This window comes from Meles meles, chromosome 6, assembly GCF_922984935.1.
Source record: "Meles meles chromosome 6, mMelMel3.1 paternal haplotype, whole genome shotgun sequence".
NCBI classification, from domain to species: domain Eukaryota; kingdom Metazoa; phylum Chordata; class Mammalia; order Carnivora; family Mustelidae; genus Meles; species Meles meles.
Genome location: NC_060071.1, coordinates 66,920,666 through 66,936,350, shown reverse-complemented (window position 1 = coordinate 66,936,350; position 15,685 = coordinate 66,920,666). Strand labels below are relative to the sequence as shown.

The following is a 15,685-nucleotide window of genomic DNA, read 5'->3' as shown; positions in this document are numbered from 1 at the left end:
TGATGGAAATGACCAAGAAAGAACTTCCATCCCCCAGCCTGTTCATGCATGTTTTTTCCCTTGGCTGAGCTTCATGTGTATTGCATGCTCTCCAGCTTGCTTCCAGATAGTCTAGCCTTTCTACCCATATCCCAGATCTGCATGAATCCTTCTTCAGATTCCATGCCTTCCTCCTTAATCCGGTTCTCTTTACACAATCCCTAAAATCTGCTGTTTCTTCCCAGCTCCATGACCTCCCTACCTCATTTAGACCTTCAGTTTCACCCCTTACCTCTGGACTTTTGTTTTATTCCCCTAGAAAGAGCAAGAGCAATATAGGTGCTTACCCTATTGGAATTCTGTTGATTTTTCCATGGGTCATTACAGGCTCTCCATGGGTAGGATGAGAGGTGATTTGATTCACTTGGAGGCCTTAGCAGGTAGATTTCTTAGGGTTCTGGAGGTGAGAAACAGACACTTGTAGGGGCTCTAAAGAGTTCCCTGTCCTGAAATCTTGGATACCCCATACTCCAAAAGCCACGGATTCTCCTGATGGCTCTCAGGGACTCTCCATGCTTCCTTGGACAGTTGGGGTATATCTGGCTGGAATAACATTGGCTTTGCCCATCTCTTTTCTAACAGGATTTGAAGGGTGTTCCATGGTGCCTACCATCTACCCCCTGGAAACACTGCATAATGCCCTTTCCCTGCGTCAAGTGAGTGAATTCCTAAGTAGAGTCTGCCAGCGCCATACTGATGCTCAAGCACAGGCATCTGCAGGTATGGAGAATACTCTTCTAATCTTGTACCCCTGTCTCTGTCCCTACTCCTGTCCTTCCTAGAATGTCATTAAATTAAAAAGTGTGTAAATTAAAAAGATAGGTGCTCCAAAAAGACACAGAACTAGCCTTGAAAATTATTTAATTGCATAGGCCAGTTCAACATCAAAGCTTCCCAAATTAATTTATAAATTTAACATGATTCCAATAAAAATGCTGATGTTTTTCTAAAGTCAGACAAATTGAAAAGTTTTGAAAAGTTTTTTTTTTAATATTTTTTTTTCATTTGAGAGAGAGACAGTATGTGTGTGTGTGCACGAGCTGGGGGGAGGGGCAGAGGGAGAGCGAGAAGCAGGCTCCCTGCTCAGAGAAGGGACCCAGGGACTGCGTTGATCCCACATGGGGCTTGATCCCAGGACTCTCGGATCATGACCTGAGCTGAAGCTGAAGGCAGGCACTTAACCAACTGGCACCCCACCCAGGCACCCCAGAGTAATGAAAAGCTTCTAGCCCTATCAGATTTTATAATATTCCATAAAACTTCTATAACGAGAACAGTGTTGTGTTGATACATGAATAGAGAGAGACCAATCAAGCAAAATAGAAGACACAGAAATAGATGAAGTTAGCATTTCAAAATACTGGGGGAAAGACAGACTTTTTTTTTTTTTTTTTAAGATTTTATTTGTTTATTTGAGAGAGAGGGAGCGAGCACGAGGGGCAGACTGAGAGAGAGAAGCAGGCTCCCCACTGAGCAGAAATCCCGATGCAGGGCTCAATCCCAGGACCCTGAGATCATGACCTGAGCTGAAGGCAGACACTTAACCGACTGAGCTACCCAGGTACCCCAAGATAGATTTTTCAGTAAGTAAAGTTGGCACAGCTAAGTGGTCATTTGACAAAAATTAAAATTGAATTCATACTTCATGCTATATATGAAGATATTTGTTCATATATATGGAGTTCATGTATATATATGAATATATATATATGTATATATATATATGGAGTTCATATATATATATGAATATATATATGTTCATATATAGAGTTCATATATATATGAATATATATATGATATATATATCATATATATATACATATGAACTCCATATGTTTCAGAAATCTAAATGTAAAAATTAAGCAATAGATTGCTCCAATGGTTTGTCCTTCACAGAAGCACCAAAAAACCAATCAAAAACTATCAGATCAGCTTTGTCAGACCTCTGGAAAAGAATCAAAAGTTTGCAGCAACCAGAAAAATGCTAAATCAAGAAAGAGGCACCCTAACAGTGGCAGGAAACTTCCTATCATTTTTTCTTTCTTTTATCCTACCCTCTCCCCTACCTCAACAGCAGTCTTAAAGATAGCAGAGCATGGTGTCAGTGTGAAACTCTAGTCCCTAGTTCCTAAAGGAGCAGAACTGACTTTATTCTCAAAGAATTGTGTTTGTCTAACTTATCTACTCTGACTTGTCTAACTTGAAGAACTGTCACAAGGTGCTTACCCTTGTTTCATTGAATCAGGGCAGGAAAGTAGCTATGCAGAAAGTGTTCCTTGAAAACATTGTAAGGCAAATGAACAACATACTGCTGCCTGGGACAAAAATTATACTTGAGGCAGACAATAAGTGTGCTGAAAGCCTGGAGTGAAAACTTAGGTAGAGAGTTTCTTTGGAAAATTAAGGCACTCAAGGGATGCCTGGGTGGCTCAGTCAGTTAAGTGTTTGCCTTCAGCTCAGGTCATGATCCTAGAATGAAGTCCCTCATCTGGCTCCTTGATCACTGGGGAGCCTGCTTCTCCCTCTGCCTGCTGCTCTCCCTGCTTGTGCTCACACTCTTCGCTTGCTCTCTCTCTGACAAATAAATAAATAAAATACATTTTAAAAAGGAGGAAAATTAAGGCATTCAAAAGCCTCCACCTATACTAGGGAAGTTAGAAGCCATGTGCATGCCTAGGGAGGGACACAGGCGCAGAAAACACATGAGACTACCCTAAGATTTTCCCTCTGCCCGAACTCTAGACTCAGCACAGGCAAGAATTGAAGGCTAAGAGGACTTTGTAAACAGTCTAGCTAAATGTTGAAGGAATACCTCAACAAAGAACCAATCTGCAAAGACAGAGAATTCCCCTCCCCTCCCTTTGCCTCCTTTCCTCCTATCTTCTTCTTCCCTTCTTTTGGTTCTTGGCAGTCAAGGAAATTCTTGTCAGAATACTAGCTGTGGGGCACCTGGGTGGCTCAGTTGATTAAATGTCTGACTTCAGCTCAGATCATGATCTTGGAGTCCTGGGATCAAGCCCCGTGTCAGGGAGTCTTTGGGGAATCTTCCTCTCACTTTTCCCCTCTCTCTGCCCCTCTCTCCCTGCTTGTTCTCTCTCTCTCTGTCTCAAATAAATAAAATCTAAAAAAAAAAAACAAAAAACAAAAAACCACTAGCTGTGAAATAAGCTAAAAGAAGAGAGATTTCAGAGACCACATATGACAAAGACAGACTTAACAAAAACAGCTTAGAAAAGTCACTAAACAGCCACAGCCCACAGCAAACAATGAAAAGAAACCCTGGCCGGGGGGGGGGGGGGGGATAATCTGATATTCAGAGTTAGCAAAATTATAATATTCAAAATGTCCAGTTTTCAATAAAATATGCTAAGATACAGGACAGTATGGTCCATTTACAGAAGAATGAACAGAAACAGTTGCTAAAGAAGCACAGATGTTAGACTTACTGGGACAAGTAATTTAAATCAGCTATCTTAAATATGCTTAAAGAGCTAAGGGAAATGATAGAGAACTGAATGAAATCAGGAGAATGATGTCTCAGCAAATAGAGATATCATTAAAGATATAGAAAATATAAAAAGAAACCAAACAAATTCTGAGAGTAAAAAGTATAACAGAAATGCAAAATTTACTAGAAGGTGTCTTAAAAGATACAAGCAGGCGAAAGAAAGAGTCAGCAAAATTAAAGACAAGTCATTTGAAAATGTCTAGTCTGAAGAGGAGAAAGAAAAAAAGAACAAGAAAAAAAAATTAACAGAGCTAAAGAGATCTGTGGGACACCATCAAGAATATGAACATACACAGGCGCCTGGGTAGCTCAGTCAGTTAATTATATGCCTTTAGCTCAGGTCATGATCCTGGGGTCCTGGAATCAAGCCCCACATCAGGCTCCCTGGTCCTTGGGGCACCTGCTTCTTCCTCTCCCTCTGCTGCTCCCCCCAGCTCGTGCTCTCTCTCTTTCTCTGTCGAAAAAAAAAAAAGAATACCAGCATATGCATGATCAGAGTCTCAGAAGGAGAAGACAGAAAGAGGCAGAAAAAATATTTGAAGAAATAAGGACTCTGAAGAGCCCTTTCTCAACTTGGATAAAGACACAAGTCTATACATCCAAATAGTTCAAACACCAACAAGGATAAATTCAAAGAGATCCCCACTGAGATATACTATAATCAAATTGTCAAAAGACAGAAAATCTTGAAAGTAGCAAAAGAAAAGCAACTTATCACATACAAGGGATCTTTAATAAGATTAACAACCAATTTTTTTTTTTAAGATTTTATTTATTTATTTGACAGGCAGAGTGAGAAGCATGCTCCCTGCTGAGCAAGGAGCCCCATGTGGGGGCTTAATCCCAGGACTCTGGGATCATGACCTGAGCCAAAGTCAGATGCTTAACCAACTGAGCCACCCAGGTACCCCAACAACCAATTTCTCATCAGAAATCACAGAGGCGGGGTGCCTGAATGGCTCAGTGGGTTAAAGCCTCTGCCTTCGGCTCAGGTCATGATCCCAGAGTCCTGGGATCGAGCCCCACATCAGGCTCTCTGCTCAATAGGGAGTCTACTTCCCTTCCTCTCTCTCTGCCTGCCTCTCTGCCTACCTGTGATCTGTGTCTGTCAAATAAATAAATAAATAATCTTAAAAAAAGAAAAAAAAAAGAAGAAATCACAGAGGCCAGAAAGCAGTGGGATGACATATATAAAGTGCTAAAAGTAAAAAAAAAAAAAAAAAAAAGTCAACCAAGAATTCTTTGTCTAGGCGCGCCTGGGTGGCTCAGTGGATTGAGCCGCTGCCTTCGGCTCAGGTCATGATCTCGGGGTCCTGGGATCGAGCCCCGCATCGGGCTCTCTGCTCCACAGGGAGCCTGCTTCCTCCTCTCTCTCTGCCTGCCTCTCTGCCTACTTGTGATCTCTCTCTGTCAAATAAATAAATAAAATCTTTAAAAAAAAAAAAGTATTCTTTGTCTAGCCAAACTGTTCAGAAATGAAGAAGAAATTAAGACATTACCAGGTAAACAAAAGTTGAAGGAGTTTTTCATAAGTAAAACTGCCTTACAAGAAACGCTAAAAGCTTTTTGGGATGAAATAAAAGGACACTAGATAGTGACTTGATACCATACCAAAAAATGAAGAACCCTGGTAGAGATAATTACGTTGGTAAATAAAAAAGTTAGCATTTCTGTATTTTTGGTTTGTAACTCCTTTTTTTGTTTCATATATAACTTAACACACAAATGAATAAAATAGTCATTATAAGTCTGTATTAATGGGCATGCAGTGCATAACGATACAATAATTTGTGACAATAACATAAGGTGAGGACTGAGCTTTATATGTTTTTATTTACTTTTTTTTATGTTACTGAAGCTAAATTTGCCATCAATTCAAACAAGATTGTTATAAATTCAGGATATTAATTGTATCTCCATAGTAACCACTATGAAATATCTAAAAAATGTACAGAAAAAGAAATAAGGGAATCAAAATGATACACTACAAACAAATCATTGAAACATAAAGATGAGGGGTGCCTGGATGGCTCAGTCAGCTGGGTGTTTGCGTTTAGCTCAGGTTGTAATAGCCAGGTCCTGGGGTTGAACCCTACATTGGCCTTCCTACTCAGCAGGGAGTCTGCTCCTCTCTTTCTCCCTCTGCTCCTCCCCACTACTTGTTCTCTGTCTCAAATAAATAAAATCTTAAAAATCTTAAAAAGAAAAACCCACAAAGATGTTAGTAATGGAGGAAATGAGGAACAAAATACAGTCTAAGATGTATAAAAAATAGTGAAATGGCAGGATTAAGCCCCTCCTTATCATTGACTAGTCTAAAATGTAAATGAATAAAACTCTCCAATTAAAAGGCAGAGATTATCAGAATGGATGTTTTCTTAAGAATGGGTTTTTTAAAAGATTTATTTATTTATTTTAGAGACAGAGAGAAACTGAAGATGGGGAGTGAGGAGGGACAGAGGGCGGGAGAGAAGTCCCAAGCAGACTCCCCACTGAGGGTAGAGCCTGATGCAGGGCTCAATCCCACCACCCTGAGACCACAACCTGAGCTGAAACTAAGAGTAGGATGCCCAACTGACTACCCCCAGGCGCCCCAGCAGAGTGGATTTTTATAAAAAAATCATCCAACTGTATGTTGTCTACACAAAAGTGTCTATACTTTAGATCCAACAGTAAAAATAGGTTGAAAATGAAATAAAAAGATATTCCATGCAAATAATAACCAAATGAGAGCTGGGGTAACTATTCTAATGTCAGACAAAATAATCTTTAAGTCAAAAATTGTTCTAAGAGACAGATGTCATTATGTATTGATCAAAAGGTTAATTCATCAAGAGCATACAAAAATTATAAACATACACCCACCAAACAACAGAGCCCCCAAAGATATGAAGCAAACATTGACAGAATTGAAGGGATAAGTAGATAGTTTTATAATAACAGTTGTAGACTTTAATATCTCACCTTTAATAAAAGATAAAACAACCGGACAGAAGATCAGTAAGGAAACAGAGTTTCAGTAACACTCTAAACCAGCTAAACCTAAGAGACATATAGAACATTCTACCACCAACAAAATACAGATTCTTCTTAAGTGCACATGATACACCATATGGTAGGCCACAAAAAAAGTTAAATAATTTTAAAATATTGAAATCATACAAAATATCCTCTCTAGCACAGTGGAGAATGGCGCTAGAAATCATTAATGAAAGGAAAACAAAAATTCACAAATATGTTGAAATTAAACACATTCTTAACCTTCTTCAGGTCAAGGAAGAAATCACATGGGAAATTAGAATATACTTTGAGATGAATGAAAGTGAAAATGCAACATTCCAGAAGTTATGGAATGCAGCAAAATCAGTGCTAAGAGAGAAATTTACAGCTGTAAACACCTACATTTAAACCCAGGAAAGATCATAAACCAAAAACCTAACTGTATACCTTAAGGAAATAAGAAAAGAAGAGCATCCTAAACCCAAAGCTTATAGAAAGATTGAAATAATAAGGATTAGAACAAAGAAGTAAAGAATAGAAAACAGAATCAGCAAAACCAAAAGTTGGTTCTTTGGAAAAAATCAACAAAATTGACAAACCTTAAGCAGACTAAGAAAAATTGAGTGTTGATGCAAAATAACCAAAATCAAGAATAAAAGTGGGGACATTGCTACTGACCTTACAGAAATAAAAAGAATTATAAGAGAGCACTATGGGGGCACCTGGGTAGCTCAGTCAGTTAAGAATTTGCCTTCAGCTCAGGTCATGTTCCCAAGGTCCACACATCTGGCTTCCTGCTCAGTGAGGAGTCTGCTTCTCCCTCTCCCTGTCCCCTCTCCCCCACCGCCCCTGCTCATGCACGCATGTTCTCATTCTCTCTCTCTCAAATAGGTAAATAGAATTTTTTTAAAAAGAGCACTATGTACAGTTACATGCCAGTGAATCACATAACCTAGATAAACAAACTCCTAGAAGCACATAAACTATAAAAATTGACCCAAGAAGAAGTGGAAAATCTGAACATAATCTATAACACAGAAAAAGACTGAATCAGTAGAAAAACTTTCAACAAAGAAAAGTCCAGGATAAGATAGCTTCACTGGTGAAATCTACCACAGTTCTGTGAAGCCAGCATTACCCTGATATGAAAGCCAGACAAAGACACCATAAGAAAACAACAAACCTGAATCCCTTATGAATATAGAAACAAAAATTCTCTGTATTTTTTTGGGTAGGTGCCGTGCCCAATGAGGGGCTTGAGCTCATGACACTGAGTTGAAGACCCGAGTTGAGGTCAAGAATCAGATCTTTAACAGAATGAGCCAGCCAGGTGGCCCAGAAGCTAAAGCTCCCAATAAAATGCTAGCAAACCAAATCTAACAGCAAGTTGACAAAGTGAGATTTATCTCAAGAATGCAAGGGTGATTCAAAATAAGAAGATCACTCAGTGTAATATACTATATTAAAAGAACAAAGGGGAAAACTCAAAATCATCTTAATTTGGTAAAATTAAGATTTGATAAAATCTTAATTTGATAAAATCCACTACCTTTAATTTGATAAAATCCACTACCCTTTCATGATAAAAACAACCAGCAAACTAGGAATGGAAGGGAACTTCCTCAACATGATAAAGGGCATTTATGAACAACCCATAGTGCACATCATACTCACTGGTGAAAGACTGAAAGTTTTTCCCCTATGATCAGGAACAAGACAAGGATGCCCACATTCACCACTGCTGTTCAACATTGTACTGGTAATTTAGGCAGAACAATTAGTCAAGAAAAAAATTGGCATAGAAATTGGAAAGGAAAAAGTAAAACTATCTCTATTCACAGAGGACATGGTCCTATGTAGAAAAAATGCAAAGATCCTCAAAAAAACTTCCAGAACTAATGAACAAGTTCAGCACAGTTTGCATGGACAAGATCAACTCACAAAAATCAATTTTGTGTCCCTATACCAGCAATTAAAAGTCCAAAAAGGAAATTAAGAGAATATAATTTATAAAAGCATCCACAAAATAAAATACCTGGGAACAAATTTAACCAGTAAGTTTAAAGACTTGTACACTGAAAACTACAAAACATTGCTGAAATAAAGATGATCTAAATAAGTAGAAAGACATCCCATGTTCACACCACCCTTCAGTCTTTTTAGACATTCTTTTCCCTAGTAACCTTCCCACATGAAATTCTAATACCACAAATATACAATATATGTCTGTTTATGGTCCATGGCCATGTGATGGACCACAAACCAATGGAATACCTAAAAATTTTTTTACCCTCACCAAGAACCAAGTTTGTTGAGAATACATGGCCTAGGGCAAGGAAAGTACAAGGTCATCCTGAAGCATGTTATAACAGAAGCAAGGAAGCAGTCAAGCCTGAAGAGGCTCTTACTGACCACAACTGGAACATTTTACACTTGGTCTTAGCCAAAAGGCCAAGAAATGATGCAACTAGAACATTTTAGCATTCAAAATAATATACTAGGGGCGCCTGGGTGGCTCAGTGGATTAAGCCGCTGCCTTCGGCTCGGGTCATGATCTCGGGGTCCTGGGATCGAGCCCCGCATCGGGCTCTCTGCTCCGCAGGGAGCCTGCTTCCTCCTCTCTCTCTGCCTGCCTCTCTGCCTGCTTGTGATCTCTCTCTCCGTCAAATAAATAAATAAAATCTTTAAAAAAAAAAAAAACCAAAAAAAAAACAAAATAATATACTATAATTGATTAAAGTACACTGAAATATAAAAATCCACACTCATAATAAATAATAAGTAAATAATTCTACAAAAAAGAAAGCAAAAATAAAATAATTCTCATCTGCCACATTTGGAAAATACTTTTCACCACCTCTTTTCTCTGAAAACTAATTAAAAGGAAATAAACACTTATTCTGCCTTTTCAGTAGGAACTGCGTTTCAGTGTAATCAAATAGCCCCAGAGGGAAAGCTCTTTTTTACAGAAAATATACCAGCTAATAAATGTTGGAGGATTGATAGAATTAGAAAATCACCACTTGGGGTGCCTGGGTGGCTCAGTTGTTGGGTGTCTGCCTTTGGCTCAGATCATGGTCCCAGGGTTCTGGGATTGAGCCCCACATCAGACTCTCTGCTAAGTAGGAGGCTTGCTTCTCCCTCTCCCACTCCCCCTGCTTGTGTTCCCTTTCTCCCTCTCTCTTTCTGTCAAATGAATAAGTGGAATCTTTTAAAAAAAATAGAAAATCATGACAAACCATAAGAGACTCTTAATCTCACAAAACAAACTGAGGGTTGCTGGGGAGAGGGAGTAAGGAGAGGGTGGCTGGATTAGGGACACTGGGGAGGGTATATGATATGGTGAGTGCTGTGAAATGTGTAAGCCTGACAATTCACAGACCTGTACCCCTGGGGCAAGTAATATATGTTAATAAAAATAATTTTAAAAAATTTAAAAATAGAAAATCACCACTTAAATAATTAAGAATCATCAATGGATACTAACACAATTAGGTAAGATGTTGATGGGGTTGCATGGCGCTGAAGGATTACCTCTAATCAGAAGGGGAAAACTTCATGGTGAGAACTTGTGGCTACCACTTTAACCCAGTTAGTAAACTTAGCTTTACTTAATGGGACAGTGAGACATTATGTCCCTCTAATATGATATAAAAGTACATAGGATCACCTATTTGATATTTTTACCAAAGTTATTTAAATTGAATCATCCAATCAAAACTTTTATATATAACTTCCAGTTTATAAGAAATATAAGCAATAGTGAAACAAGTTAAATGATTCTATGAGGGAGCAATCGGACAAATCCAGAATGCAAGACATGATAGTTCTATGAGACAACTGATCTGTTCTTTTCAAAAAGTCACTCTGAGGGGCATCTGGGTGACTCAGTTGGTTAAGCATACAACTCTTGATTTTGGCTCAGGTTATGATCTCAGGGTCATGGGACCAAGCCCGGCATCAGCTCCATGCTCAGCAGGGAGTCTGCTTGAGATACTCCCCATTCTCCCTCTGCCCCTCCCCCTGCTCATGTGCACATGCTTGCGCTCTCTCTCTCTTTCTTTTTTAAAAGATTTTATTTATTTATTTGACAGAGATCACAAGTAGGTAGAGAGGCAGGCAGAAAGAGAGAGAGGAGGAAGCAGGCTCCCTGTGGAACAAAGAGGCCGATACAGGTCTCAATCCCAGGACCCTGAGATCATGACCTGAGCTGAAGGCAGAGGCTTAACCCATAGAGCCACCCAGGTGCCCCATGCTTGCTCTCTCTCTTAAATAAATAAAGAAATCTTGAAAAAAATCACTTTGAGGGGTGCCTGGGTGGGGAGCCTGCTTCCCTCTCACTCTCTGCCTGTCTCTCTGCCTACTTGTGATCTCTCTCTGTCCAATAAATAAATAAAAATCTTAAAAAAAATAAAATAAAATAAATAAAATCTTTAAAAAAATCACTTTGAAAAAAAAATCACTTTGAGGAAAATAAATGGTGTTGGGGGAGATAATACTCTAGATTAAAAGAGACTTTGGAGATGTAACAAAATGCAATGCATGGTTCATATTTGGATATTACTATAAAAGACATTTGTTGGGGGCACCTGGGTGGCTCAGTCGGTTAAGTGTCTGCCTTCAGCTCAGGTCATGATTCCGGGGTCCTGGGATCAAGCCTGGGATCAAGCGGGAAGCCTGCTTCTCTCTCTCCCTCTGCTGCTTCCCCTGCTTGCTCTCTCTCTCTGTCAAATAAACAGATAAAATCTTTTAAAAAATAAAAAATAAAAGACATTTGGGGAATAATTGTGGGAGATTTAAATATGAATTGGGTATTAGATGATATTAGGGTATTATTTTAAAATTTTGTAATGTTTGTTAATGGTGTGTAGCTATGTAGGAAAAATTCCTTATATTTTAAAGATGCATATTGATGTACTTCGAGGTAAAATGTTTCATAATGTCTGTCATTTTTAAAAAAGAACTTCCGCATGAAGTATATGTGCTGCCGAAGCGAGCACAGAACTTCCGCATGAAGAAATGGGTGAAACAAATATGGCAAAATGTTAACACACTGATGTGGTAAATATAGGAAATGAGATATCAGTATGGATTGTACTAGTCTCCCAACAACTTTTTTTAAAAAGGGGGAATGGGGAGAGAGCAAAAAATGTTTGAAAATATTCATAATATAAATTTTAAAATATTAAAAACAGTTTATATGAAGGGCCCTTAGGAAATGCTACTTTTCAGCCGGAGAATGTGTAAGTTGGTTTTGACTTATGTTGAGAACCATGACTCTTGAATGCTTCCTCAAACTCTTTTTTTCCTTCCTTCTTTCTCCCCTGTCTATCCAGCCCTCTTCGACTCTATGCACAGCAACCAAGCCTCAGATAGCCTCTTTTCCCCACCCCGTACTCTTCATTCACCCACCCTACAACTCCGGCAGCGCTCTGAGAAGCCCCCTTGGTGTAAGTAATCCTTTTGGAACTGCTTGGAGAAAGGCCAAGAGGGATGGAGGGATTGGTGAGTGAGAGACCTGTCTCATGAGGGAAATGAAGATGAGGGTTGAAAGACCAAGAATAACCAGTAGGGAAACCAGTCTCATTTGTTTCCAAGGTGAAGGGAGGATCTGTTTACTCTATCTCATTATCTCCATTCTCCATGATCCCTCTGTTTCATTGGAGAGGCTCCTAAAAGCTAGTGTCCCAGAGGGTACTTTGGGGGAACAAAGGACAGAAACTTCATTCTCCTTTTTTGATTTGATCTCTATACCTTTCTCAAGTACAGATAACTTGAGAGGATACCTGAGTATATAGAAAAGCTGGGAGAAGGGAACTAGAATTTGCTACTACTTTCTACATATCCCTTTTCTCAAGTTGTCTGTTCTCAGCTGTTCAAATTGAAGTGCTGCTTTTTCCCATCTCTTCTTTATAACCTCTAGCCTATCACAAGGTGCGCCTGGGTGGCACAGTTGGTTAAGTATTTGACTCTTGTATTAGGCTCAGGTCACGATCTCAGGGTTGTGAGATCGAGTCTGCTTCAGAGTCTCTCTCTCTCTTTACCTCTGCCCCTCCCACCGGTGCTCTCTAAATAAATAAATAAATAAACAAATGAACAAATAAAATCTCTAGCCTATCACTACTTTTCCTTGGCAACAGTGTGAATAGTGGAGTCACAGGGCCTTCCTAGTGTAATTGTAGGGAAGGGGAGATCCTGGTAACAGAGGGAGGATAAGGACCAGAGACACCAGTGATGAAAAAATCCTTTCCTTATTCAAACTGCCTCCAGAAAATAACTAAAATCAAACATGGCTTTTATTATTTCATTGGATAGGAGTGAAGCAAAGATTCATATTTCAGCATTGGGTTAAACAGTTGCAGAATTGGCACCCTGTATGCAGAAGAAACATTCCGTTCCAACGCCAAGAGCTCTTCCGCTGAATTTCATATTATCTTAATTCACCTTGCCATTGCGCCTTTTATCTCTTTTTTAATAATACATACATTTTTATACATATAATACATACATTTTAATAATACATACATTTTTTAATTTGAGTATAGTTGATATGCAATGTTACACAACATACTAGTTCAACAAGACTATACATTATGCTATGATCACCACAAGTGTAGCTACCATCTGTCACAATACAATGCTAGTACAGTAGCATTTACTCTATTCCCTGTGCTGTACCTTTTGTTCCTGTGACTTACTCATTTCATAACTGGAAGCCTGTATCTTCCACTCCCCTTCACCCATTTTGCCCAGCCTCTCACCAACCCTTCATATCAGCTTGTTCTCTGTATTTTAGGTCTGATTCTGCTTTTTATTTGTTTGCTTATTCTTTTTTTTTTCTTTTTGGAGTCTACATATAAGTGAAACCAGTGGTGTTGGTCTTCCTTTATTTCACTTAGCATAATATCTTCTAAGTCCATCCATACGGTCACAAATGGTAAAAACTCATCTTTTCATGGTTGAGTAATATTCCTCTGTGTGTGTCTGTGTGTGTGTGTGTGTGTGTGTGTATCTTCTTCTTCTTTTTTTTAAATACATCTTCTTTATCCATTCATCTGTTGGTGAACACTTAGGCTGCTTCCATAACTTGGCTATTGTCAATAATGCTACAATAAATATAGGGATGCATGTATCTTTTGAAGTTAGAGTTTTCATTTTCTTTGGGCAAATACTCAGTAGTGGAATTACTGGATCATATGGCAATTCTATTTTAATTTTTTGAGGAATCTCCATACTGTTTTCTGCAGTGGCTACACCAATTTACATTCCCACCAGCAGTGCACAGACTTTCCTTTTTTTACACATGCTCTCCAGCACTTGCTATTTCTTGTCTTTTTTTTTTTAAGTTTTTATTTTAACTCTAGTTAGTTAACATAAAGCATTCTCTGTCTTTCTGATTCTAGCTGTTCTGACAAGTGTGAGGTGATTTCTCACTGTGGTCTTGATTTGCATTTCCCTGATGATTAGTGATATTGAACATCTTTGCCTGTGTCTGTTGGCCATCTGTATGTCTTCTTTGGAAAAATGTCTATTCAGGTCCTCTGCCCAGATTTTAATTGGATTTTTTGGGGTTTTTTGGTGTTGAGTTGTGTAAGTTCTTTGTACATTTTAGATGCTAACCCTTTATTGGATATAACATTTGCAAATATCTTCTATCATTCATTAGGTTGCCTTTTTGTTTTGTTGGTAGTTTACTTTGTTGTGCAAAAGCTTTTTATTTGAATATAGTCCCAGTAGTTTATTTTTGCTTTTATTTCCTTTAGCCTCAGAACACATGTCTAAAAAAATGTTGCTACGGCTCATGTCAGAGAGATTATTGCCTGTGCTTGCTTCTAGGATTTTTATGGTTTCAAGTCTCATATTTAGGTCCTTGATCCATTTTGAGTTTATTTTTCTGTATGGTGTCAAAAAGTGGTTCAGTTTCATTCTCTTGCATGTAGCTATCCAGTTTTCCCAGCACCATTTACTAAAGACTGTTTTTCCCCCTGCTCTATTCTTGTCTCCTTTGTTATAGATTAACTGACCATATGAGTATGGGTCTCTGTTCTGTTCCATTGATCTATGAGTCTGTTTTTGTGTCAGTACTGTTTGATTACTACAGTTTTGTAGTATATCTTGAAATCGGGAATTGTGATACCTCCGTCTTCGTTCTTCTTTCTCAAGATTGCTTTGACTGCCTCTGGAAACTTTATCTTTCTCCTGCTTCTGCTTCTTCCTTTCTTTCTTTGAGAGGGAGAGAGAGAGAAAGCATGAGGTGGGAGGGGCAGAGGGAGAAGCAGAACCCTGCTGAGCAGGGAGTCCCATGTGGGGCTCCATCCCAGGACCTGAGATCATGACCTGAGCCAGAGGCAGATACTTAACTGACTGAGCCACCCAGGTGCCTTTCCTGTTTCTGCTTCTGTCTGACCTCTTTGATTTGCCTGAATCAAACCACTAAGTGAATATTAAGGCTACTTCTATCCTTGGGTAACTCTTTTTCTTCTTGTTTTTAATCTACTTTCACATCTTTGACTCTGTATGAGGTGTGTAGCCTCATTGGTAAATATTTTCTTTAGGGTTTATCTGCCGTAAATAGTCCCTGTTGGCCCAAACCATGTTCCTCTTTTTCTGCTTGAAGCATGCCACCTGTGGCCCTTTACAGAAAAGAGAAAACTGGCATACCCTAAACTCAATGACTGATTCAGCCTTTGCAGGCTCAGGCTTGCCAGCTTTCCCAGGTTCTCTTTGATGACAAGATATTCAGGTGCCCCCTCTATCCAAAATCGATCATTATTTATATTGGAATACTTTGAATATAAAATTAGAATACAATTAATAAATACATTTATAAAATGAAAAGTGGATTAGTCCCCTGCTAGAGGTCAATGAAGTAGTAGAGATTGGGGTAGGAATTGTCCCCCAGTATAATTGAGCCCTTCATTTTATTACTGTCAATATGGGATAATTAATTTTTATGTTGTATATATCTGTAACATCCATAAGCCTATAACATTGTGTGTCCCAAGACTTAGAAGGTCTTGACCTTGGATCCTTGGATGGATTTCAGGGTAAAGTCTTTGAACCCCAGGAATTATTTGTGAAGATTAGTATGAATATCCATATGTATATTTTTCTGGGAAGATTGCCCATGACTGTCAT

At 38.7% G+C, this 15,685-nt stretch overlaps 1 protein-coding gene across 18 annotated transcripts in view; it reads left to right on the top strand.

The window, feature by feature from the left end:
• The window catches only part of PPIP5K1 (diphosphoinositol pentakisphosphate kinase 1), a 49,062-nt gene that overhangs the window by 28,727 nt on the left and 4,650 nt on the right, over positions 1 to 15,685 (top strand). For all 18 annotated transcript variants that reach the window (XM_046009710.1, XM_046009713.1, XM_046009714.1 and 15 more), the window contains 2 exons: positions 622 to 759; positions 11,884 to 11,997. In XM_046009710.1, coding sequence (XP_045865666.1) covers positions 622 to 759; positions 11,884 to 11,997 — 252 coding nt within the window. The remainder of the gene's footprint in view (positions 1 to 621; positions 760 to 11,883; positions 11,998 to 15,685) is intronic.